Source organism: Cavia porcellus, unplaced genomic scaffold (assembly GCF_034190915.1).
Source record: "Cavia porcellus strain 051 isolate PalLab524CR breed Dunkin Hartley unplaced genomic scaffold, mCavPor4.1 scaffold_31, whole genome shotgun sequence".
NCBI lineage: Eukaryota > Metazoa > Chordata > Mammalia > Rodentia > Caviidae > Cavia > Cavia porcellus.
The window spans coordinates 44,334,313-44,361,566 of NW_026947514.1; the positions used below are offsets into that span (position 1 = coordinate 44,334,313).

Here is a 27,254-nt window from a genome sequence, read left to right on the forward strand (position 1 = left end):
ATGAGACCCTGTCTCAAAAAAAAAAAAAAAAAAAAAAAAGGATTTGGGGTTGAAGGAAGGGGAAGGAAATGGGAAAGAAGAATCACAATATTCCATGTACAAATACAAATTCCATATGATGTTATTTTTATGTATATCTGAAATATACCAATAAAATTAATTCTAAAATTAAATCCATAAATGGTTCATATAAAGTAATTTAATGAAATTAGGCATGAGATATTAGACATCAATGTAGTTTTGTCAGATAAGTAACTCAAGGAATTTTTTTTAACAATATTTAACTGGGAGCTGGAGATATAGCTCAGTGGCACAAGAGCCTGCCTGCCAAGTGCAAGATCCTGAGTCCAGTTCCTGGTATTAAAAAAAAAAGGAATGTGTAATCAGGGTAAATTGATTCTATAGGCAGAATATTAATTTGCTGTAGCCCTTAATTATCTCCTGTCTTAATTTCTCTTATTAATGAGGTGGGCTCTTGGATGCTTCCCTTAGTTATTTTGTGTGCTCTGCATCATGACTTTGTAAGACTATTTTAATAATATTTATGAACTATAAGTATTTTAATGTCTTTAGAATTTCATAACTTTAGTTTTTATCAAACCCTGATAGCTAAATTCAAGTCTTTTCCTTTAAAAATATTTAATTTATTTAAATTGATTTCTTCTTAAATTTGATGGTACTATAGTTTGTGATGTTACTGTAAATATGCCAAACCTATCTCCTTTCCTTATTTTTATAAAACCATAAATTTCTACAGGTTAAAAAAAAAAGCAATGGTATAGTATAATCCTTGATAGACTTCCTAATACTAAAGGAATTTGCCATTTCCAAATATTCTGGTCATCTTAGACAGCTGTGATTGAGTGATCATTGAAATCTACAAGATTGTCTACTTTTGCTGTACCCCTATAAAAATCCTAACACAAAATTCCACTTTATTACTGTGGAAACTATCCAAAAACATAAAGGAGTTTTAAGAAAATTGCTATGACTCTCGACTCAGAAGTGTCTGTAAGATAAAGACCATTTCTTTTAAAGTTATGTCTTGTTTTACATCTATGGTAAATCCATAAAATTTTAAATAAGGATTTTTGTGCAAATAAAAACTGTAGTGAGATTCCACCTCACTTCAGTCATAATGACTGTCTTCAGGAATACAAATCAATACATGTGAATATTGGTGAGGATACAAGAAAACAAAGCCCTTCTATACTGTCAGTGGAAATATAAACTAGAATAGGCATTATGGAAATCAGTAGAGAGGTTCCTCAGAACACTAAAAATAGAACTACTATGTGATCCAGGTATACAGTTCTTTGGTGTATCCCCAAACCAGCGTGAGCAAGCTGCACAGGTATCTGCACACTCGTGTTTATTGTGGCATAGTTCACAATAGTCAAGCTATGAAAACAGCCTCGATGTCCGTCAACAGATGAACTGATAATGAAAAGGTGGTGTATAAAGGGGAACAAAATTATGTCATTTGTACGAAAATGGATAGTACTAGGGATCATTATGTTAAACAAAATATGCCAGACTTACAAAGACAGATATTGCATGTTTTCTTTAGTACACGAAACCTAAAAACAAGAACAAAAAGACATACTAGTGGAAAAGATGCCACTATTAGACCAGAGAAATGAAATAAGTGGGGGAGGAGGTATGAGGAAGGGCATTATGGATATAGATGTGACCAAAATATGTTGTATGCTTATATGAAAAATTTTTAAAAATCAGCATTTTGGTAATTTAAAATAATACCAAATTGATATTTTTATATCCTTTGGTGGTAATATGCTACAAACTTAGAGGAGCTATACATATGCAGTCTACTCTGCATTTTTTTAGTGTAAGCATATTCATCTGGAACTACTTCTTCTGGATCTACTGGCCAACTCCTATATTAAGCAATATAATATTGCTCTCAATCCAGAGTACATTTTTTCCATGTTTGATTAAATTTAAAGCTAATGAAGAAAAATCTGTTTTACAGAAGAAACTGCTTCCCAAGTCAAATGTCAGTATTTGAATGACCAGTTTAATATTTTTCCCTTTGACATTGCTTGCCTACAGTGTGGTACTAGTAGCTTGGGCACTTAATGAATGTTTATTGATGGTATGGCCCTGAGTTGAGAGTCCATGTTATAAGAAATAGGTAGAAGAACAAAGTGCTGTAACTTCATGTGCTTTTAACGGGACTCATATCTCACCCCCTTAAAAAAATAATGTTCTTTCTATAAATAACAGCAAACTCTTATTTTAGAGCCATTGCAGTGTTGTTACTGTTTTTTTGTTTTGTGTTGTTTTGGATTGGACTTTGGGCTACTTATTAAAGGGTAACTGGTAATCTTTTAGTGATAATCACAGCTCTTTGTTTTGAGGCCCGGATTAAGCTCTGTTGAGCTCCTCACCAACCCTGTTTTGTCATGTATTCTGCAAGACAGGTACTATTAGCCGTCTTCTCAGCTGAGGAGGCTGGACTTCTGAATGGTGAAATAACTTGCCCCAAGTCACACAGCCAGTACAAGGTTAAGTCTGGATTTCAGAGACTAGGTTCTTAACGCCATGAGATCTCACCTAGCATATTTTATCATCAGTCTGTTCCACAATTTTTAGTACTTTTTTATGTTTTTACATGTTGTCTTTAACTGATTAAGGGTAAGGGGGAGGAAGGGGAGGGAGGAAAGTGTGTTGGAAGTCTGACAAATTCTGAACACCTTGAGAAAAGAAATTCTTCATCTGCAGTCCTTGCTTTTGATGTCTCGTATGACAGAGAGAGAAAAGTTGTGTCCCAAAGCAGCCAGGGACACTGGCTGAGCTGACAGGTTTCTTCTTTGGACAGGTGGCGAGACAGTGCCCTGCTTCACGTCACAGCCATCCCCTGCCAGAATGTGTGTGACGCTGCCTGCAGTGAACCTGGAGGCGTGCTCCCCGTCCCTGAGTGCCAGCACCATCCAGGGGGACGCAGGCTCCTCAGGAACAGACAGCTTCTGAGCCGGTGTAAGCCAGCAGGACTTCCCTGTGTTCGGAACCATGGCTGTGAGCACATTCTGGACAACATTTCTAATTTTTTATTGAAAGTGAAAAACATGATTTGGGTGTGAAGGCAAAGTTTTTGAATAAAATAAATATGAACCGTCATGAGACTGGCTATGAGTTGTTTTTCAGGAGTCCGAAGTTGCACAGCACAGTGGAAAAAGCATGGCGTTTGTCATCTAAGAATTATTGTACAGGTAAAGTTGTCTGATTACACCCATGAAATTACTCAGTTCAAAGTTATTCCTTCCAATATTTGTAGCAGTAGCAAATAAGCAAAAGTAATGCCTACCAACACAGGACTTAAAAACAAGGTATGCTGCTAGTTGAAAAATCTGTTTGCAGAACTGTGAGCTCGGCTAGTATTGTTCAAACTGAGATGTGTGCATTGCTTGTATTTGCATTAAATAACTGTGGGAAGATAAGCAAGCAGGCTGGCTGTGTCTCCATGAAGAGGAGCGGATAGTGAAGGGACAGGAGCCACAGATACCTGAGCTTCCTGGATTTGAACTTTATTCATGACAGAAAAACATGAATGAGGTTAATTCTTGCATGCTTTTTACATGCTTTTCTACTTTATAAACCTCTGTTTTCTTTATAAACCTGTGAAACAACAAATACGTAAAGTGAAGGGAAAATAAAAGGCATACCTTAAAGAAAACAAACAAAGCCAGGTGCATGGAAACTCCATTCTAATGGTTTCTACACTGCTTTGCTCTGTGGTGGGCAGGTTGAGAGGAATGCTTGTCCTTGCAGAGGGACAGAAGCTAGTGGTAAAGTGTGTACAGGGCGTGCAGGGAGTGAGGTGAAGGTGAGGTGTAGGCTGTGCACCCCGGTGCTAACCAAGGGAAATGGTCAGTGCGGTACAGAAGGGCAGCTAGCACTAGCAAAAGAAGAAGTGTCGTCCTGAAACACTGTTTTCTATCACTGCAGAAGTTCAGACACACAGCAATTACAGTCATCCCTGACTTTTCTTAGCCTTGTGACTGTTACTCAGTGGGGCTCAGTCTTCGCTGCACATTGGAACCGCTGGGAGCTTTGACAAGTCCTAATACATGTGCTACATACCATGGATTTTGTCTTGGTTACTTTTCTCTCATTGCTGGGACAAGATACCCAACACCCAAAATTAAGGAAAGAAAGGTTTATTTAGCTTACAGTTTTTGGAGATTTGAGTCCATAATCAGCTGGCTGGCAGGCAGGGGGGCATGGCACTGCGACAGCACCTCAAGGCAGCAGCCAGAGCCAGAAGAGGTAGAGCAAGCCTCTTTTCCTCCGTATATTATCATAGGCCACTCCCCTGCCTCAGGAAGGGTGTACCACTCACAAAATCTCTGTGCCCTTCTCTTGCACAGGGATAAGGTATATGTCTCTCTGCTGAGTCAGTTAAACTTCTTAAGTTAACACAGTGTATCATCCATAACAACCTCTGATTTCCTGAGGTCCAGGTAGGGTATTAAATACCTTTGCAGGTGATTTCCCTGTGAATACAAGATTCTGAAAGAGTAAATAAGGATCAAAATATACAGTAGATATCGTGAAATTGGAAGAAATTCTTGAAAGAACTAGAGTGGAAGAAAGGGGAAAAGAAAGGGAAAAGGAAAAAATGATTAAAAAAATAAAATGCAAATAAAGCTTTGTAAATATGGAGAGTAGATTGGGAAAAAAGAGAATCAAAATACGTACAGGTACAAATTCCCTATGATGAATATGAGGTTTCTGTGTGTCTAAAATGTACCAATAAATTTAATTTTTAAGAAAATCAGATTCCTACCATTAAAAAACAAAAAAGAATTACTGAATAGCTCCGTAGAGTTCCTTACACTTATGGAGCCCATGACCTACTGTTAGGAACCTATGGGAACTCAGAAACACACCAGCCTCCTGCCTTATCTCTGCCGTCATAGTATCTCATGCTTGTCTCACGTAGCTCTTCGGTTACTGAAATGCTACCCATTTCATTTTAGAATGTGTTTTGTTCGGATGATACTTAAGAGAGTTTCAGTTTATAACAATTTCTTTTTAGCAAGTGGAAGAAAAATGCAGCTCTGTGCATCCCAGTGGTTTTGGATGATCACTGAGGAGTCTCTGGTGAGCGAAAGCTAGGGAATCCTGCCTAAATGCTGGTTTATTTTAAACATTATCCCCCAGCAGTCTGGTTTTCAAAGCTTTCATTAGGAAGCATTTTAGTAAAATATTATTTTACCCAAAGGCATCTTTTATTTAAAATTGTTGGTAGTTTTTTCTTTCCTATTGGTAGAAAAGGATGCCTTTTGTAATCTTAGAATGAAAGTATAGTATTTGGTTTATCTTCTTGTGCATTGGAGCACTTCTTTAAAAAAAAAAAAATCAGTGTCTGTTCACCAGTATTGTATTTTGCAGGATTATTCCTGTTCAAAGTTACTGCTATACCTGTACTTCTCTACCAACCACCTCAGATCCTTTAAACTAAGAACATAAGTCAACTTTTAAAAATACATATACTTGGGGGAGGATCAAGATGGCAGATAGATAACAACTGGCTACAGAGGCCCTCTGAGATAGGCAACTTAGAATTCAACATAATATAGAGTGGGGAGCCCCAAACAGAGGGAGATGAATTCTCTCGTCCCAAGATGCAATTAAGGCAACTTGCCAACCATCTGAGGTCCCACTGCTTTGACATTGAATCGGGGGCCATTGAGCCAAAGGGGGAGCTGAGTTGGCAGGGTGCCTACATCAACCTGTGGTGAGTGATGGGAGTGGAGCCATTTCATAAATTGGGGGGCTCCAGTGGATGACATTCTGGGACCAGGCAGGACTGGCAAGGGGCAGCAGCAACTTCAGTCAGTTGCTCCCTTCCTGAATGGGATTAGTGAAGTGAGCTAGGCCTGGGTCACGAGACCTGGCTGAGACCCAATAGGTTATCTGAAATCAAGTCCCTACATTGGTAGTGCACGCTAACCCAGTGAAATCTCAGAAGTTTGGCTGACAGTGCAAACCACAGCAGCTTGACTGACACAGAGGGGAGGTGGCGCACAGAAATGTTGTGCACGTCACAGCAACTTGACTGATCCCCACACCACTGCACTCCAGCCACCGCCTGCAGTGCCTCTAGGCCGCCAGTGAGACCTGTCGCCATGGGACCAGGAGTGACTGGGTGCCACCTGCTGCCACCTCCCCTGACCCCGCCATTGCCACCTACCCTGTGGGAAGGTGGCACAAAGCCCACCACCACTGTGCTCCAGCCACTGCCATCCAGAGGGGAGGTAATGCAAAATAATGCAGTGCAGGCCACAGCACTTGACTGATCCAGAGGGGAGGGGCCACCATACGCTGCCCCTGTCTGCAACAAACTAGCATACTGCAGTGGGAAGGGCCATCTAGCCAGCATGCTTCAGAAGAATTGTAACCAACAAAGAAAGAAACTGGGGCCTCCTGGAAGAAGCAAAAAAGATGGGAAGAGGAAGCAACAACAAAAAGTCCCCAGGTCCAACCCTGAGAACATTGACTCAGGACAGGTAAATACAAAGGAGAATGAGAACAGCAAACATGCAATATCAGACACAGCGCCAGTGGACATAAAGAGATATATTCAGGACCTCATAGACAAGTTCAAAAGTGAAATATTTAGCCAAATAAAGCAAGATATAAGAAAATTAAAGAGATACTAAGCACCCCTCAAGCAGACACAGATGGGAAAAGGGAGAAACTCAAACAAGGATTGATGAAGAATATAAAAAATAGAATACATGAAGAAGATTCAAAGAGTCACCAGGAAATTAAAAACTCTATGGAAAGATGGCAAATCAGCTTGAAAGAGACTAAGGATAGATTATCCAAACTGGAGGACAATTTTGCAATGTGGGAGTATGAAAGGGAAAACTTTTTTAAAATAACAAGGAAACAAGGAGTAACAATACAAAGGCTAGATGACAAAAGGATCTATAACTTGAGAATAAAGAATGTGAATGAAGAAGCAGGGGTACAAACAAAGGAACTACAAAGGATATTCACAGAAATAATTAAGGAAAACTTCCAAAGCATAAGAAAAGGAAATGATATTCTGATATATGAGGCATACAGAACTCCAGCCACCTACAACAAAAACAGAGCTACACCCAGGCATATAATAATCAAGATCCCAGAAATTCAATATAAGAACAATATTAAAAGCTGTTAGAGACAAGAAACAGATAACCAACAGAGGAAGGCCCATCAGAATAATGGCAGACTTCTCGACACAAACCATCAAGTCAAGAAGAGCTGGAGTGAAATATTCCAAGCCCTGAAAGAAAATAACCTCTACCCCAGATTGATATGACAAAAGGATCTATAACTAAACTGCTACTGTCTCTAGAAATTAATGCTAAGCTGTTTCTAGAAATTAATGGAGAAACAAGATGCTTCCAAGACAAAGAAGAACTTGGGAAATTTGCAACCACCAATCCAACTCTACAGAGCATACTGCAGGGCATTCTAGAGAGAGAGAAAAGTACTAGGATTCCATGAACAGTTGCAAAGAGGCCTCAATGAATGGAGCAGAAAACAAAATGAAGAAGATAAGCAGACAACTGATGGCAAAAAAAAGAGCCTAATAGAAATGAGGCAGAGAAGATTTTATTCAAAACTGATTATTGATAGTATCAAGTCTCAGAGTATAGGCACCTATATTGAAGATGACAAGACCTAACAATACATATTCTGGTTTGATAACTGCCTGCTTTTGAAGTTCTATACTATATACAAAGTTGTGTTTTTATTAATACTCTTATGTACTGACATATTCTATTATACTATATCTGATGATATAGCCAGTTCTATTGACGATAACAAGAGACAACACAGGAACCATGGTAGAACTCTTTGTGCAATGGTCTTACATGTTTTTTTTGTTTCATGTGTTTATAGGAATATGTTTTGTTTTGCCATGCTTTGTTTTGTTTCTCCCTCTAATATAGAAAGGATAGAAATACATGTTACAACTCATGCATGTGAGAATCTGTAAACAGTTTATGAGAACAGATCTTATGACACACATAATGAAATGAACAGATATTTTGAAGAAAAAGAGACACTAAAATATCCAGTGCTGATCCTGGAGTGTCACAATGTGATACCCAGCAACAGTATTATTCTTTGTTCAGAGTGATATTAGCATGCGTGGGTTTGTTCAACGTCAACATAATTGAACGTATGAATAACCACATGTATGTTTAAGTGTATAGGATTGATAACCATATTTCTAAGTTTTTGTTGGATAGTTGAACAGAACTGGTTGCACTCTCACTGTTTGAATCCCTACTTTATATACTCCACTTTACTATCTTGAATACCTGTTTGTAAGAAAACAATCTGTAATCATCAACTAGTGATTTCTTACTGTTTATTTTTTTTGAAATTATGTATTATTTCTACCCATTTTCTGTTTTGTTTAGTCTTTAAATTACATTTTTTAAAAAAACACTACAGTACCCAGTGCTGATCACAGAATGTCATGATGTGAAATCCAGCAATACTGTTATTCTTTGTTCAAAATGATTTTAACCTGCTTTAGTTTGTTTAATCTAAACATAAATGAAGATATGGATAACTGCATGTATGTTTAAGTGTATAGGATTGACAACCACATTACTAAGTTTTTGTTGGATAGTTGAACAGAACTGATTGCAGTCTCACTGTTTGAATTCCCACTTTACATATTCCACTCTTGTACTTTGAACAACTATTTGTAAAGTGACATTATGTAAACATCAACTAGTGATTTCTTACTGTTTATTTTTTTCTCTGAAAGTATGTATTATTTTTACCTATTTTCTGTTTTGCTTAGTCTTTTTTAAATAAAAATTTAAAATATATATATATACTTTTGATTTTATGAGTTTTAAACTTTAATTATTATAATTTTTAACTTCTAGAATAAACTATGAGAAATGCTATTGAGGTAAGTTCTATCAATATCAAGGCTGATAGTGCTGAACTAACATGCATCAACCCCAGAGTAACATGTTCTTTAAATGTTTCTTTGGCTTAATTTCAAGATAAATTTGCTCTTTCTATACCATATTTTTAATTTTTTTGTTTGTATATGTTTACAATACATAATAAATACTTTCATCATTGCAGTACTGGTAATTATGCATACTTGTTTCTTTTACTTCCTTGTCCTTTGTATACTTCATAGTATCTTGATTATCTTATCATTTGCATATTACTGGTATCTTATATTTCTTTTTAAATGATAAACATATCTTTTGTTATTTTTTCTATTTAAAAACTCAAAACATGTTTCTTAAAAAGCATTTCTGATCTCATGATAGATTGTTACTCAAATCCAAAAATATTCTATAGTTGAAACATTTTTATCTTTTAAAATATGCTGTGACATAATGGCATTTCCTTCTAGAGCATCTAGAATGGTAATAATGAGTATAGCCCTCAGTAGTTCTCTGATTTTAGTAAGAAGAAACTCACAAGTGTTCTTTTCTACCATATATCCCCCCCCTCTCTGTGTGTGTGTGTGTTTAATACAGATTGAGTGTGGAAGACCTTGGATGTACAGTGCAGTGTGGATCCTCAGAAGCCAGGCTCTGTGTATCAGGATTTGACATTCTCCACATTTTGTCACCTGCCTCTGTGCAGGATGGGTTGGTCACTGGAATTCTGTGCTTTCCTAAATAGAGAATCATCGTTTGATCATTAAACATCAATGACAAAAGGAGTACTAAGACCATGTGTAAAATGCAGTAGAGAAAAGCAAACAGACTTATTATAAAAAACCCTCATTATGGTTTAGAAAACTTCAGGAAGCTAGTTTTTTATTTGACTTAGCCAAGACACTAGGACCATAGATTCCAAGTCTCAGATTGTCAAATCTTGAATGTAATCAGCCTATATTTGTATTTTTAAATTTTTTTATTTTGAAGAGAATAAATCCAAAGTAAAACAATAGAATCAATCAAAACAAAACAATGACCATGATACATGACTTCAAAACAAGATAAAAGAAATCAACAATGGGTATATAATGCCTCTTGTTATCTTCAAAATAGCTTCCCATACCATCAGACATAATAAAATCAAACAAAACAGAACAGAATAAAACCAATCAAAACAAAACAATGAAAGCAATACAGGACCTCAAAACAAGATAATAGGAAGTCAGTAATGGCTACCAAAATATATTTTGTTATTCTGAAATAGCTGCCCATGCCATAAAATGTAATAGAATCAAACAAAAAACAATAAAACCAAACTAAACAGAACAATGAAAGCAATACAGGCAAGGGTTCTAAACAAGTAAGAGATTAACAATGGCCACTGCCTTCCCTTTTTAGACATTTCCTTTCACAATACCTATTGTGCATTTTGGATCCCACTAACTCCTTCAGATTTTTACACTAGGGAGACTACATGATATTCACCTGGTGACTGAACCATTTCACTAATGAGCATGATCGCAAGTTGTATCCGTTTACCTACAAGAGCCCTGAAGTTATCTATCTTTATAGCTGAGTAGCTTTCCATTGTATAAAAATGCCATGTCTGTCTTATTCATTCTGTAGTTGATGGGCAAGTTACCCCGACTTTTTTCTCGTTCCCTGTCACAGCATTGTTTTCTCTCCTTTGACTTTCAGTCTATGAATTTCAAGTTAAATGTGTTTTTTGTTATAAAGAATATTGATGGATCTTATCTCCTGATGCACTCTACCTGTGTTTCTTTTTATTGGTGAATTGAGGCCATCTACTTTAATGGTTATGCCAACATGCACTGGCTTGTCTCTGCCTTGCTATCTAGAGTGTCATTCAGTATTCTTTGTAGGGTTGGTTTGATAGTCATGAATTCCTTCAGGTGTTCTTTGTCATGAAAGTATCTTGTTTCTCCATTAACTCTGAAAGATAGTTTTGCAGGAAGTTGTTTTCTTTCAGGACTTAAAATACTTCAACCTCTTCTTGATTTGATGGTTTGTGTTGAGAAGTCTGCTGTGATTCTGATGGGTTTTCCTTTATAGGTGATCTTTTTCTTTTCTCTAACAGCTTTTAGTATTTTGTTCTTGTGCTGAATTTCTGGGATCTTGATTATTATATGTTGGAGTGTAGATTTATTTTGGTTATGGCTAGCTTGAGTTCTGTATGCTTCACTTATCTGCATGCCAGATCCTTTTTCCATGCTTGGGAAGTTTGCTGGTATTACTTCTGTAAATAGACGTTTTATATCATTTGTGTTGACCCCTGCTTTTTTGCTGACACCTATCACTCTTAAATTTTTTTTGTGTCATCTTATAGCAATTGAATTGTTATTTCCCAATTCTTTGTTATTTTTAAGAGATCTTTCCTTTCACGATCACTAGCTGCAAACCTGTCTTCAAGGTCTGAAAGTTTATCTTCAGTTTCTTTCAAGTAGTTTTTCCAGCTTTCAATGGAGTTTTTAATTTCCTGGTTATGTATTTGAATCTGTTTCATGCATTTTAAATCTTTCTTACAGTGTTCATTCAAGGTTTCCCTTATTTTCCTGTGCTCCTCTATTTTTTAAATGTGTCTTCTTTAGATATGCTCAGCAATTTTTTGTTATATTTTTCATTTCTTGTTTTACTTGAGATAGTATTTCTGTTCTTTTTTTTTTTTTTGTATCAGAGATAGAACTCATGACTTTGCGCCTTGCCAGTCAGGCGCTTATGCTGCTGAGTTAAATCCCTGGCACTCTAATTTCTTTTATAGCCTCATGAAGTTATTTCTTTACTTCAGTTGCCATCAGTTCAGAAGCTTCAGATGCATGACTCCTGATCTCTTCCATGTTTACATCTCCTGGACTTGCTCTACATGAGTTGGAGGCCAGAGACTGCCTTTAGCTTCTTCTTCTTCTTTTTTTTTTTTTTTTGGTACCGGGGATTGAACTCGCATTTCCCAGGCAGATGCTTATGCTGCTGAGCTAAATCTCCAGCCCTGCCCTTAGCTTCTTTGTCTTGACATTTTCCTTGGTTCTTCTAGACAAGTGGGGTCCCAGGTACTTCCTTCATTGGCTACAATTTCTCCAAAGTGTGACTGGCTGGTTCTCCTGGCCAACACTAGCTACTGGTATCCAGTGGCCATAGGGTATGCTGGTATAGAGCTGGCAGCTGCTTTTCCCAGCTCATGCTGGAAAGTCTCCTTGATGGCAACTGGTGTGCATGCAGCTGGTTACCGGCAGGAGACATTCCAATGGCAGCTCCTGTGATGGGGGCCGGGCTCTATGTTTGTATTATTTATTTATTTTTGGTACCAGGGATCAAACTCATGATCTTGCACTTCCAGACAGGCACTTACACCACTGAGCTAAATCCCCTACCCTATGTTTGTATTTTTTAAAGATATTTTTCTTTTCATCTTACCTAGAAATAATAGGAAATATTTGGTGCCTCCTTTTGAAGCCAATACATATTGTATAGTTATGTGCTAATTGTTTAGTTATGAAGATAGCAAGTGAATCAAAGCTTTCTGGCTTTTTCTAAGAAGCGTGAATGTTTACATTTATAATTTCAGCCATACTGAATGATAATTTACCTCTCTCTTTGTCTCTCTCTCTCTGTCTCTCTCTCTCTCTCTTTGTCTCTGTCTCTCTCTCTCTCTGTCTCTCTGTCTCTCTTTCGGGTTCCCTAGCCAAGGTTAAGAACTCTGAGGCAGGGGCTGAAACATAGCTCATGAGTAGACCACTTACGTAGCATACATAAAACCTCAGATTCGATTCCCCAGTACTGCAAAACTCAGAACCAAAACCCAAACAGATCAATAGGTTTCCAGTCTCACCATCTGGGTTCCTCTGGTATCCACATAGAAGAAACTGAATAGAACTTCAGCTTTTCAGAATTATTAGTAAGGACTCTTAGGAATAGTTCCTGATATATACACAGAGATCACAGGTAAGGAACAGGGCATAGTGTTCAACTGATGTGTTTATATGTAAAGATTTGAAAGCTTATTTTTTTTCTCTAAATTAGTGCTGTTTCAGTTGATGGGTACTGCTTTATCTGAACATGGACATTTTTTCTATTTACAAGATGTGGCAAGATAAGCATAGGAACTGTAATCTAAGAGGTATTTCTACTACCAGGATGCTCATATAGGGTTTCTTGATAAGTTGGAGAGTATACTTCCCATTTCCCAGCACTAGATGGGTTATGAAAGCACCAAGACACCCAGGATAATTTTCAGAGGTGACTGACTTGACTTTTCTCTTTGGGTATGATATTGATATAGTATATATCTGTATAGTTTTTTTCATTTGTTTTTTGGGTTTGTTTATTCATTTTGGTACCAGGAATCAAACATACAACCTCTTGTTTGCCAGGCAGGCACTGTGTCACTGAGCTATATCCCCAGCCCCACTGTAGTTTTGACAGCCAGGCTGAATGTCTGAGCCTAGAGCCTTGTTGTGTGCTCAGAAGTATAAAGGAGATCTCCAGAAGTATAAAGGAGATCTCATATTCTTGGGGTTGTTTGCTAGTATTAAGCAGAGGTAGTCTCATGATTTTAGTTTTAGTGCTGGACATTGAACCGAGGGCCTGTCACATGGTAAACAAGTGCTCTACTGCCAAATTATACCCCCACCCTTGCCTCCCCACTTCCACAATCTAAATGGTACCTGGAATGAAAATGGCTAACACATGCAGCAAGAGGCCAGATAATATTTGAAGCTGTGGTCTCACTCATTCTTAAAAACAATACTCAAAAAAAAAAAAAAAACAAATAGCAACAGTGAAAACAAGATATAAAGCTGTTTGTGGCAGTGTGTACCTGTAATCCCAGCAGTGGAGAGACTGAGGCAATAGAATGGCAAATTCAAAGCCAGCCTGGCCTATGTAGTAAGACTCTTTCAGAAAAAACAAACAACAAGGTAGAGGAAATGTGTCTTATGTACTTTGTTTCAATAAAGGAAAGGACTGAATAAGTTGTATAAAGAAAAAAGCTGTATAAAGAAGAAATCAATGATCCATAGGCATGCATTGATAGTCTCTTAAGGAAGTCAGTTTGGATGTAATAAAATACAAAATGTTCTGATTCTGTTCATGGCTTGTGTGGAATTTATGCCTTTCTTTTTTCTTTCAGTGTGGAGAGTTAAACCCACTGCTCCCCACCTTTTAAATTTTGACAGAGGCTAAATTGCCAGTTACCCAGGCTGGGCTTGAACTTTAGATCCTCCTATCTCAGCACCCCAGAGTGTAGGGAATATAGGCAGGTGCCATCGTGCCAGGCTAAATTTGTCCTTTTAAAAAATTTTATATTCTTTATTAGTACATACTTGTCATACATTTTGATTACATTTATCATAGGGAATTTGTGCCTATAAATTTATATTATATCTTAATTCTTTTTTTCCACATTCTCCTCCCCTTTTAACTATTCTTCCTCTCCCCACTTACAAAAGATTGTTTCCATTTTTCTTCTATTTACTTCTTTTGCTTTTCCCTTTCTTCCTTTCCCCCTTCTCCCTCCCTTCTTCCCCTTCCTATCTGAACATGTTCTTCCTAACTACGAGTATCTATCCACCATTATGCATCTTGTTTAGTCTGTAGGTTTCTCATTCAAACAATGTGATACATAAATGTGTGTCTTGTTTTTTTTTCACTTCAATTATGGTTTCAAGGTTTATCCACTTTCATACAAATCACTCAAGTTTATCCTTTTTATCATAGTAGTATTCCATTGTTAATAAATAACACATTTTCTTTATCCAGTCATCTGTTGATGGTCATCTGGGCTGTTTCCCACATTTACCTATTATAAACTATGCTGCTATAAACACAGTGTAGTGATGCTTTTTACCTTCCTGAAAGATACCTAGAAGGGGAATAGATGGGTCAACTAGAAGCTCCAGTTTTAATTTTTTGAGGAATCTCTACACTGATTTCCACAGTGGTTGTACTAGTCTACACTCCCACCAACAGTAGACAAGAATTCCTGTTTCTCCTCAGCCCTGCCAGCATTTTTTATTGGTTAATTCTTGATGATAATCATTCTTTCTGGAGTGAGATGAAATCTCAGCGTTAAGTTAAATTTCTCCGGTGACCAGTGATGTTAAGCATTTTTTTTCCCGCATTTTTCTACTTGTACTTTTCCACCTGAGAAGTGTCTATTTTAGATGCCCATTTTTGGATTGGGTCTTTAAATGGGGGCAGGGGTCTTTTTTTGTTTTTAGTTCTTTATGTAGTTTAGATGCTAGTCCTGTGAGGACTAGCTGGTAGAAAAAACTTTTTCGCATTCTGTTAGTTGTCTCTTTACTCTGTTGGTGGTGTTTGTTAGTTTGTTTTCCTGTGGGAAAGCTTTTCAATCTGATATGATTCCAGTTGTTGATTCTTTGTAGTATTTCTTGTAGGATCAGCATTTTGTTCATTTGTCTTTGTCTACACCTATGTCTTCCAGGGTTTTATCTATTTTATCTACCAGTAGATTCATTTTTTCTGTTTTTATATTTAGATCTTTGCTCAGTTTTGATTTTAGTTTAATGCATGGTGAGAGAGATAGTTCAAGAGTCTATTTTCAGCAGAGGGATCACCAGTTTTCTAGCACCATTTATTAAAGAGGCTTTCTTCCAGTGAATGAGTTTGGCCCATTTGTCAAAGATACAGTAGATGAATGTACTTGGAGTTGTTTCTGCATCTTCTGTTCTGTTCCATCAATCCTCAGGTCTGAGTTTTTTTTTTTTTTTTTTTTTTTTTTTGTCCTTTTCCTTTTTATCAGTACTGGGGATCGAACTCATGACTGCCTGCTTGCAAGGCAGGCGCTTATGCCACTGAGCTAAATCCCCAGCCCCCTCTGAGTTTTTTTAACACTAGTATCATGCTATTTTCCCCATTTTTAATTTTTTATATTAAAGAGAAGAAAACAAAACAAAACAGAATAAAGCAAATCAAAACAGAATAATGCAAGCAACACAGGACTTCACAACAAGAACAACAGGACATTAACAGTGGCAACCAGAATGCCTCTTGTTTTGTTCAAAATAGTTGACCACAACTTCCAACATAGTAATGTCAAACATAATAAAATAGTATAAAACTATACTATAGTATAGTATCAAAAGAAAGCATTACACAACTTCAAAACCAAATAACAGGAAATGATCAATAGCTACTATATCTCATTTTCCTTAATAAAGTTGTCCATACCATAACACATAATAAAATCAAATAAAACACAACAGAATTGAGCCAATCAAAACAAAAGAACAAAACCATGATAGGACTTCATAACAAGATAATCAGAAATCAGCAATGGCTGCCATAATGTCTTGTTATTTTCAAATAGCTGTTCATACCATCACACATAATTAAACAAAACAGAATAAAACCAATTAAATGGATGAAAGCATTATAAGACTTCAAAACAATATATCAATATAACAATAGGAAATCAATCATGATTACCATAATACATCCCATTATGTTCAAAATAGCTGCCCATACCATTAGACAAAGTAAAATCTAACAAAACAAGACGGAAAAAAGCCAAACCTAACAAAATTATGAAAACAATACGTGAGTCAAAGACCTCCTCTATCACTTTAACAGTAACTATTACCTTTTGGTTTCCATTAATTCCTTTTGTTTCTTATGCTAGGGTTCATGCATGTGAGTTCAAACTGTTTCACCCATAAACATGATCTCCAGTTGCATCCATTTAGCTATAAGAACTTCAAGATTATTTTGTTTTATAGCTGGGTAGATTTCCACTGCATGAAAATACCATATCTTTTTTTTCCATTCTGCAGAACTATATAAGTCAAATTCTTTTCTCCTTCTTAAAGGAAATTTTCTGCCATTACTTCTGTGAACCCTTTTAAATGCCTTTTGTGCTTCTGATTTTTCATTGATTCTGATTAATCTTGTGTTATTCTTTTCATCTAGTTGCTGTTGGATTGATTTTTCATGATTTGCTATTTTTAAGTATTTCATTTGGTAGTTGCTAACTGCAAACTCACCTTTTGTATCTGACACTGTGTCTTCACATTGGTTGGTTCTGTTGTATATACTTTCAATAAAGTTTTTAAGCTCCTAAATATCTGCTTGAATCTGTTTTATGGACTTCAGTTCATAAATATGTTGGGCATTTATAGTTTCTATTTTTTTCTAAGTTGCTCTATGTTTTTATCTGTATCTACTATAGATTCACTAATCATGGCCTGCATTATGGTCATCATCTTTTAGTAAACTGTGATTATTTCTGATTTTTTTTTCTAGACCTTCATTCATCTGCTTTGCTATTTCTGCTGCTGCCATTTCAGAAAGTCCTGCTGGGCAGCTTTTGATTTCTTTCTTCTCAGTGCCCACTGTAACCCGAGATGAAAGTCTTGAGTTCTGTCTTACTTCCACATTCTCATTTTTAATTTTTAAAATTTGTTTTATGTGTTGATGTTTGTAAACTGCCTATGGTAGGTAGCTTTGTTATTAATATGATAATATCTGTAGGAAACGTCTTCTACACATAGCTGCTTTTTGGCTTTTGAATCTGTCCCAGGGTCCTCCTTTTTTAAATTTATTAGGAGTAAAATGTTGCAACCTATTTGCCCTGGCACCTAGTTCTTTGGTCCTGGACTATGGAGGTTTATGACCTCCAAACAGTCTCAGTATTAGTATACAAAGAAGATAAATTGATCACAACAGCTATGTTACCTGGGCTAAAGTAACACAATCAGAAATAACAAATAGCATTAAGTACAGAGTGGAGAATGACTAAGTTGATCATACTTAGTTTGTTGCCTTTCACAACATTTATAGTTAGATAAGATCTAAGATGCATGAAAAAATTATACACAGTAAATATCCTTTCAATAGGATGGTTTTACTTAAGGCAAGAAAATCTAAAATTGACAAGAGGAAAAAATAGAGAGATAAGAGAAAGAAACTAAAAGCAAGGTTGAAGGACAAAGGAAGATGATCCAAGCCTTGGGAAATTGGTGAAGAAGCCAAAAGGGAAAAAAAGGAGAACAAAAAAGGTGAAAAAAGACTTCCAGGAGAACATGGTGGACAGATAGCAGCAGCTATGGAGGCTCTCTGAAACACCCAGCTTAGAATTCAGGAATGGTGCTGAGTAAGGAATCATAAGCAAGAGGAGATATGCCCCGGTGATCCAAGAACGAACTGGGCTGAGAGAAACCAACTGGGAATGCAATCCTGGTGCTATAACAGGAACAGATAAAGCCTTCGTGTGGAAGCTGGAGCCCGCGCCATTGGAAGCCACGATTTGGGTTTCCCGCTGCTGCGTCTGCGTCTGCATCGGCTTGGCAGGGAGAAAGACGAGCAAAAGCTCTGAGAACGGGAATCGGTGAACGGAGTTGAGAGGGGGACGGGCGGGGAGCCATGCATCCACCTCCGGTGAGTGAGGGAAAACTGGATCTCTTCCCCATGGTCTAGGAGACTCCAACAGAGAACGTTCTGGGACCGGGCAGACTTGCGGGAACAGGGCGCTGCAGTGACTTCAGTCACCAATCCGCCTCTCAAGCGGGATTGGTGAGCAGTGCCTAGCCCATGTGACGCTGCTGGCTGAGACCCAGTAGGCTAGCACAGCCCAGGTCCCAGCTCCTGAAGGTGACCTGGAGGGGTGGGCCCCGCATAGGCTGTCTGGTCTGTAACTCCCTGGTGCGCTGCAGTGGGCAGGAACACCTAGCCAGCGCAATTCAATCAGACTGTGGCTGACAGGGAAGGAAGCTGGGCCTCCTATATACGCTGGCATATATAAGGAACAAAGAATATGGGAAGAGGTAGCAACAAGAAAGGGTCCTCGGCCCCTAATCCTGAGAAAGAGGCAACAGCAGACCCAGCACCAATAGACATAAAGCGCTATCTCGAGAGCCTCATAGACAAGTTCAGGAATGAAGTTATTAATGACCTGAAGCTAGACATAAGCAGAATAGTTAGAGAAATGCTAAGCACCACCCAAGAAAAAACAGATGGTGGAATGGAAGAACAGAAAAAGAGGGGAGAATTGTTTGATGGAGAAAATAGAGAAAGCATAGAATACGTGAAGCAGGTTCAAAGAGAATACCAGGAAACTAAAAAGTCTATTGAAAACTGGCATAACAGCTTGAAAGAAACTAAGGACAGACTATCTGAACTGGAGGGCAGATTTGTAATATGGGAGCATGAAATGAAAAACTTCTTAAAAATAACAAAGAAACAAACAGCAATAATACAAAGACTAGAAGATGATAAGACGGTCTATAACTGAAGAATTAAGAACATAAAAGAAGAAGTAGGGACACAAACAAATGAACTACAAAAGCTACTCACAGAAATAATCCAGGAGAATTTTCCTAATTTAGCAAAAGGTAAAGATACTCAGTTGTATGAAGCATACAGGACACCAGCCACCTACAACCCAAACAGAGCAACACCCAGGCATATAATAATTAAAATTCCAGAAATCCAGTACAAGAACAGAATACTAAAAGCCGTCAGAGACAAGAAACAGATCACTTACAAGGGAACATCCATCAGAATTACAGCAGACTTCTCGGCACAAACCATCAAATCACGAAGAGCTTGGGGGGAAATAATTCAAGCTTTGAAAGATAATAATATCCAGCCAAGATTAATATATCCTGCACAACTATCCCTGGAAATTGATGGAAAAACAAGGTGCTTCCAGGATAAAGAGGAACTAGGGGAATTTGCCACCACTAATTCAACTCTACAGAGAATACTGCAAGATATTCTAAAAAAGAAAAATACAAAGAATCCAGAGTAGCGGCAGAGAGGCCACAATTAATGGAGCAGAAAACAAAATGAAGAAGACAAACTGACAACTAATGACAGAAAAAGATCTCAACAGAAATGAGGCAGAGAAGATTGGATGATAGGAACAGCCATTTTGGAGAAAATGATGTCTTACGAGGTAATACTGATTTAGTATCATCTTGTTTTGAAGTCTCATCAAGCTTTTGTTCTTCTGTCTCCATTGGTCTAAACAGGTGGTATCTTATTGGATTTTCTTATATATGATACTATAAGCAAAGCCTTTTATAGAGAAGGAGATTATACAGAAACCATTGTTTATTTTCTGTTAATTGATTCTAAATACCCTGTAATACTGTCATTCTCTTGAATGGTTTTACATTGTTTTGATATATTTGATGCTACAGTATACGAAGTTATGCTCAAAGATTTCAAGGAAAGAGACAACATGGTAACTACTTTTATGTCAGGATAATCTTGCGGTGAAACACTATTCTGCTTAAATGATTATGTTTTGATCTGCGCTGATTTGCTGTTATGCCCTCTTTATCTCAATCTCCATTTTATTATTTACTTTTTTTTATCCTTTTAATTAAGGGAAAAATAAATTTAAAAATAGCAGGATATATTATAGTAACCCACTTTGACTTTCCATTATCTTGATTTAAAGCCCTGTATTGCTCTCACCATCTTGTTTTGACTGAAGTTCCTCTATTCTGTTTTGCTTGATAGTACCAGGTTCGAAAGTTTAGGCAACAGCTGTGAAGATAGTAGGATTTATTATGACGCCCATTCTGGTTGACTTTTATCTACTTTTGAATTATTTCCCCCCAAGCTGCTGTAATTCTGATGGGTGCTCCCTTGTAAGTGGTCTGCTTCTTGTCTCTGACAGCTTTTAATATTCTGTTCTTGTATTGAATTTCTGGAATTTTTATTATTATATGCCTGGGTGTTGCTCTGTTAGGGTTGTAGGTGGCTGGGGTCCTGTATGCCTCATACATCTGAGTATCTTTACCTTTTGCTAAATTAGGAAAATTCTCCTGGATTATTTCTGTGAGTAGCTTTTGTAGTTCATTTGTTTGTGTCCCTACTTCTTCTTTTATGTTCTTAATCCTTAAGTTATGGCTCCTCTTATCATCTTCTAGTCTTTGTATTATTGCTGTTTGTTTCTTTGTTATTTTTAAGAAGTTTTTCATTTCATTCTCCCATATTACAATTCTGCCCTCCAGTTCAGATAGTCTGTCCTTAGTTTCTTTCAAGCTGTTATGCCAGTCTTCTATAGACTTCTTAGTTTCTTGGTAGTCCCTTTGAACCTGCTTCACGTATTCTATGCTTTCCCTGTTTTCTCCATCAAACACTTCTCCCCTCTTTTTCTGTTCTTCCATTCCACCATCTGTTTTTTCTTGGGTGGTGCTTAGTATTTCTCTAACTATTTTGCATACTTCTAGCTTCAGGTCGTTGATAACTTCATTCCTGAATTGGTCTATGAGGCTCTCTATATGGCGCCTTATGTGTAATGGTGCGGTGTCTGGTATTGCCTGTTTCTCAGAATTGGGGGCCGAGGAGCCTTTCTTGTTGCTGCCTCTTCCCATATTCTCTGTTCCTTATATATGCAAGCTTATATGAGAGGCCTAGCTTCTCTCTCTGTCAGCCACAGCCTGATCGAATTGCGCCGGTTAGGTGTTTCCACTCACTGCTGCACACCAGGCAGCCTACGCGGGGGCCCGCCCCTCCCGGCCTCCGTCAGGCTCTGGGATCTGGGTTGGGCCAGCCTACGGGGTCCGCCGGCAGCGTCACGCAGGCCAGGCACTTTTCACCAATCCCGCCCGACAGGGGAATGTGTGGCTGGAGTCGCCAGCGCGCCCTGCTCCCGCAGGACTGCCCGGGCCCAGAAAGTCCGCTGGAGTCAAACTGTGGTGGAGTGTCAGTTTCTCTCACTCACCTCGCCACAAGTCAGAACATGCCTCCCTGCCTGTCCTGTTTTCGACTCCGTTCACAGACTCCCGTTCTCAGAGTTTCCGTGCGTCTCTCTCCTTGCTGAGCCGACGTAGAGGCAGCCAGCCACCGCACGGCGGGAAACCCAAATGGCGTGGGGTCCAGCCTCAGCAGCGAGGCTTTTCTGTTCCTGTTTTAGCACCAGGACTGCATTCCAAGTTGGTTTCTCTCAGCCGAGTTCGTTCCTGAGTCAGCAGAGCATAACTCCACCTGCTTATGTCTCTTTAGTCCGCACCATACCTGGCTTCTGAGCCTAGTTTTCAGAGAGCCTCCGGTAGTTGCTGTTATCTGTCCGCCATGTTCTCCCGGAAGTCACTTTTATCTACTTTTGAAGACCTATAATGTCTCCAATGTTTTGGTTTTGTTGGTTTTGTTCTTTACTGTTTTGTTCAGTTTTATTATTATACTATATCCTTTCAATGATATAGGCAATTCTATTAGAGATAGCAGGAGGCATTATGGTAACCATTGTTGATCACCTAGTATTATGCTTTTACATTATCTATTACGTCCACCCTTTTGATTTGACTGACTGTTCTGTTATGTCACATTTGGTTCTACTCTCTTCCAAAAAAGTAATAAGAACTGTGGGAGCAACAAAACCCAAAATGTATAATTGTCATTGTACAAAAGAGAGGAAAAGAAAGTGCTCTAAACGATATAACTGCATGTATATTTAAGTGTATAAGATACATAATGATATTACTGAGTTTTGTTGGATCATTGAACAGAACTGTTTGCAGTCTCACTGTTGGAATGTCCACTTTATAAGCTTTAATTTTGTAACTTGAACAATTGTTTCTGAGATGACAAAATGTAATCCATTAACTAGTGATTTCCTACTGTTTATTTTTTTCTGTAAATCTGTATAACTTGTACCCTTTCTCTGCTTTTTTTTCTTTTCTTTTTCTCCTTAAATAAAATTTTTTTAAAAAGGTGAAAACAATGTTCATAGTCATGAAATAATGAAAATGAAGAGAAAAAATACCAAACCACCACCACCAACAACAAAAAGCCCACATGTGATGGCCAAAAACCAAAAAACAAAAAAACCTCTGTGATTTAAATAAGTGGTGATATCCTGGGGACTATGGTTTTGTGGTAGTGTCCAATTAGGGTGTGATGCTACTTTCACTGGTAGACAGCGATAGTAGGATCAGAGTCCAGATCTTTGCTGGGTAATCCCAGCAAGCCTGCAGTAGGAGTAGGGTGAGGTGTGGATCATCTCAGTAAACCTGCAGTACAATTTGAGTAGAGTGCTGGTTCTAGTACTGCCACATCCACAGAAGTTTAGGCTGATCCTGTTCTCTGACAATGGGGTTTGGGCCTGAATGTAGCTTCTAACATGCTGGTTGTCTGTTGCCAGCCAGATAGTGGCTCCCTAGCTCTGGACGCCTCTCATGGTTGTCCTTCACTCACTCATTGTGGGGTTTCAGTACTGGGAGCCCTAGGATGGAGCCAATCGACAGTGCTCTGAGTCTGGTGTTCAGTTGGCCCCAACCTAAAATGGTGTCCAACCAAGGGACCCTACAGTGATTGGAGGAATCTCTCACCAGCCATTGTAGAACACAGCATCCACTGCTCTGTTCCACTTTTGTGTTTCTCTCTGGAGTCATCTGGAATCACCACTTTCACTGTGTCTCTGTATATTTGATCTTCCTTTCTTGTCCAAAACCAGGAGCTAAGGAGAAAGTACAGGTTGCTTGTTCTTTTTTCTGCACTTTTCTCTGTGGGCTTCAATTTTTTGTTCTGATCCTTCCTGGGTTCTAGGAGTCCACCTCCTTCCGCTTTTTCTTCCCCAAACTGTTATTTTCCAGTACCTGGATTCCTAATCTTGGAGAGGCTGCTTTGTTGTTGCTTACCCCTCTGCTATCTTCCTGGGAGTTCTAAATTTGTACTTCTGGAGTTGTTTGATGAGAAGGTCTCAGTCAGCTGTTTGTAGCTTGAAACTTTCAACTTCATGGAGGCTTTTTGTCAGTATCAACTTGCAGTCATTCCTGAGAGTGGAACTGCTTTGGTCTGAGTTACAAATTTATTTTCCTGAGGACACATAAACTTGTGGGTTAATCTTTCCTGTTGTCAAGAGGTCATGAAATGATTTCTAAAAACATCTGAAGCATTTTGGATCTCAGTAAATTAACATTTTCAGTAGCCGAGCCCACCCCAAAACTATGTAGCTTAAAACCACCATTGATTTACTCAGTCTTTGAGTTTGGGCTGAGCTAAGCTGGGACCTTTTTGCTTTGCTCTACGTGTTGTTGCCTGGCAACTGCCTGCGTTTACAGTTGATTGACAGTGACAGCCTCACTTGCAGGTTTGGTGGTTACTGGATGTTGGCAGGGCAAGGGAGGTTACTGAGCCATGTTTGTCCCATTATTCAACAGGCTGCCCCAAGTTTATTCACCTCAACTGCACTGAAGCTCCTAAACAGCAAGAGAAGGCAAGCTGCAGCCTACAGCAGTTTTCAAGCCTCTGCTGTGGCATATTATTAACCCTTTGCTGATCAAAACAAGTCACATGTCCCCAGACTGCATTCAAAGAGTAGACACCATATCTAAACTAGAAGTTCTGTAAAGACACATGCGTAGGAACATGCAAAAATGATAAGGAGTATCTGACCCTTTTGGCAATTTAATACATACTGATTTATGATGGACCTGTCATGGAGTGTCATGTGAAACTTGGATGATGTATCCTTTGAAAAGGTGGCTTGTACAGGTTGGGTCAAAGCTCTGTGCTAGACTGGCTTCTGACAGTAGTTAGCTGGATATGCACATGATAAAATAGAGTTGGTGTAGTTGTTCCTGGCTGCATAGAATTCCTAATCACATTCTGCAAATGATAATGATGTCCTAGGGAGAAAATCTATATGAGCTCTGAGGAGGTGATGGTGACAAAGGAGTAGATTAAGGCATGTTAAGGATTTTTTTTTATAGTTTAGACCAGGAGCCAGCAAATTTTCTCAATAAAATATTCTTGGCTCAAAGGTCACACGTGGCCTCTGTCATCCATATTCTTGATTTTTTCTACAGTCCATGAAAATATGTGAGAAACATTTTTTAGTCCATATGAAAATGTACCACAGCCCAGATTTGGCCCAAGGTCCATAGTTTGTCAACCTTGGACTAGCACAGTTTTAATTTTGGTGTCTCTTTAAAACAAAAATTAAAAAAAATACAGATTCACAAAAAGGTGTCAAAAAGAAATACCAAAGCTAAAATGCAGAATTAGTAAACTGTAAAACTGACCAATGTGAAAATGAGGTTTCTGAAATCAAGGACAAAGAGGAAACAAATTGTTTTGTAATTTTTATTTTAAAGAGAATAAAACCAAGCAAAATAAAGCCAATCAAAACAAACCAGTGTAAGTGACACAGGACTTCAAAACAAAATAATAGGAAATCAACAATGGTAACCATAGCCAGAGATTTAGCTCAGTGATTCAAGCACTTGCCTGGTAGCGTGAGGTCGTGAGTTCAATCACTGGTACAAAAAAAAATCCAAAAAACAAAAACAAAAACAAACAAACAAAACAAACAGTGCTTACCACTTGTTATCTTCAAAATAGCTTCCAATACCTTCAGACATAGTAAAAATCAAACAAAACAGAATACAGAGTAGAACCAATAAAAACAAAACAATGGATGCAATATCGGACTTCAAAACAAGATACTAGTAAATCCAAAATGGCTACCATAACATATCTTGTTATCTTTGAAATAGCTGCCCATGCCATTGGATATAATAAAATCAAATGAGACAAAACAGAATAAAATCCAAGCAAACAAAACAATGAAAATGATACAGGACTTCAGTACAAGATAATAGGGAATTAACAATGACTACCATCTTCAGAAGGAGTTCCCCATAGATGCTATATTGCATATTGTTATCCTCTGAATAGATGACCAGACAACTGGCTTTAGGCCTGTAAAGTCAGTAAAACACTAAACACTATAAGCATTAAGGTGTGTTTTACCTCAATAGCCATCATTTCAGCCTATGTTTCTCCAGAGCATCTGGTCTCTTACAGGGTGGGGGTTGGGGGTTTGGCTCTTCTTGTCTCCCAGCCCATGCACCAGGAAGGGATGGTGTCTGGTTCTTCCCCCTGTGGCCCACACATGGTGCTGACTCACAGGGAGGGCTTGGCATCTTGTTGGCTTCTGGTTTTCCTCTTGGCTGAAACTTCTAATTTTCCTGCCTTAGACTCTCAGACTGTTGAGATTACAGGTGGGCACCACCATAACACTTTCTAAAGCAGTCCTCAGAATCTTCTTTCATGAGGGTCGTTAGTTGTGCTATCATAGCTGCCTCAATGTCCTGAATCTTTTAAAAATGCTTATCTTGGGCTGTGGATATATCTCAGCAGCACAGTGCCTGCCTGGAAAGCATAAAGTCCTGAGTTCAATTCCTGGTAAAGACATAAAAGCAAAGTTCCAGCGCTGCTTCAGAAGGTGACCAGAATGATGAATGAAGGGTAAGTGTGCTCCAAATGGAGAGGAGCTGGAGACTGGGGGAGCCATCTACTTTGCTGTCTTTATCATCATCAGTGGCATCACTGGTGCGAACCTGCTAGTTACTGTGGTGATCGGGGATCTGTTAGTTTTCTGACATTCTGACATACTCTTCTTTGCTCTGTCTGGTTTCTTGATTCTTGTCCCAGGGCTTCTTGATATTTATTTCTCCTTGATCATCTCCCATTTCTAAAAGGGTTCTCCTGGTCCAACCTCCTGATCCTTGGTCTCAGTTTTTTTGCCTTTTTGCTCCAGGCTCTAATCCCACACATACAAAAGGAAAAATTTGATAAATTACTCAGAGAAGCCTTAAAAATGATGAGAAAATAAGAAAAATTTTACAAAAAAACTTACAAGACTCTAAGAAGATAATGGATAAATGGGCTTAGAAATTAGAAGACAGCACATGTGGAATAAAATATATGTTTACAGAAATTATAAGAGAAAATTTCCCAAGTATGAGGAAAGACTTCAATATGCAGGTAAGCGAGGCTTACAGAGCACCAGCTAACTACTATGAGAAAAGCTTCCCATGATACATCTGTCCAGAGGTCCAACAAAACTGTCAGAAAACAAAAACTTAAAAACTGGCAGAAAAAAGCAAAAATTACATAAAAATGTAAACCCATTGGAATTACACTAGACACAAACTTTAAAGGCCAAGAGAGCTTGGAGCGTGGTGTTTCAAGTTCTAAAAGCAAACAACGTCCTACCCAGACTAATATATCCTGCAAAACTACCTTTCAAAATCAGTGGAGAAATTTCACAATAAAGAACATCATAAGAGATATATAAACACCAATGTAACACTCCAAAAGAGACTCAAGAATATCCTAGACAGAGACAACCAAGCCAACAAAGACAAAAATTCAGATGGAATGAATACATCAAGTAAGGGAAGTGGTTAAATGAAAAAGGAAAAATAAGAGTCTTCAATACAAGCAGAAAGCAGTGACAGGAGTAAATTAATACCTTTCAGTCATAATTCTCAAGGTAAATGGACTCAGCTCTCCAACTAGAAGACA

At 38.2% G+C, this 27,254-nt stretch overlaps 1 protein-coding gene across 14 annotated transcripts in view; it reads left to right on the plus strand.

Moving 5' to 3' along the window:
• Window positions 1-3,141, plus strand: part of Kiaa0586 (KIAA0586 ortholog) — a 158,884-nt gene extending 155,743 nt beyond the window's left edge. For 11 of the 14 annotated variants that reach the window (XR_010044841.1, XM_023566078.2, XM_063241016.1 and 8 more), the window contains one exon: window positions 2,843-3,141. Coding sequence is in view for 10 of the 14 variants with exons in the window: in XM_023566078.2 (XP_023421846.1) it covers window positions 2,843-2,994 (152 nt within the window). In the remaining 4 variants the exon portion in view is untranslated. The remainder of the gene's footprint in view (window positions 1-2,842) is intronic. The other 3 variants (XR_010044838.1, XR_010044839.1, XR_010044840.1) reach the window with 1 other exon arrangement.
• The last annotated feature ends 24,113 nt before the right edge of the window (window positions 3,142-27,254 follow it).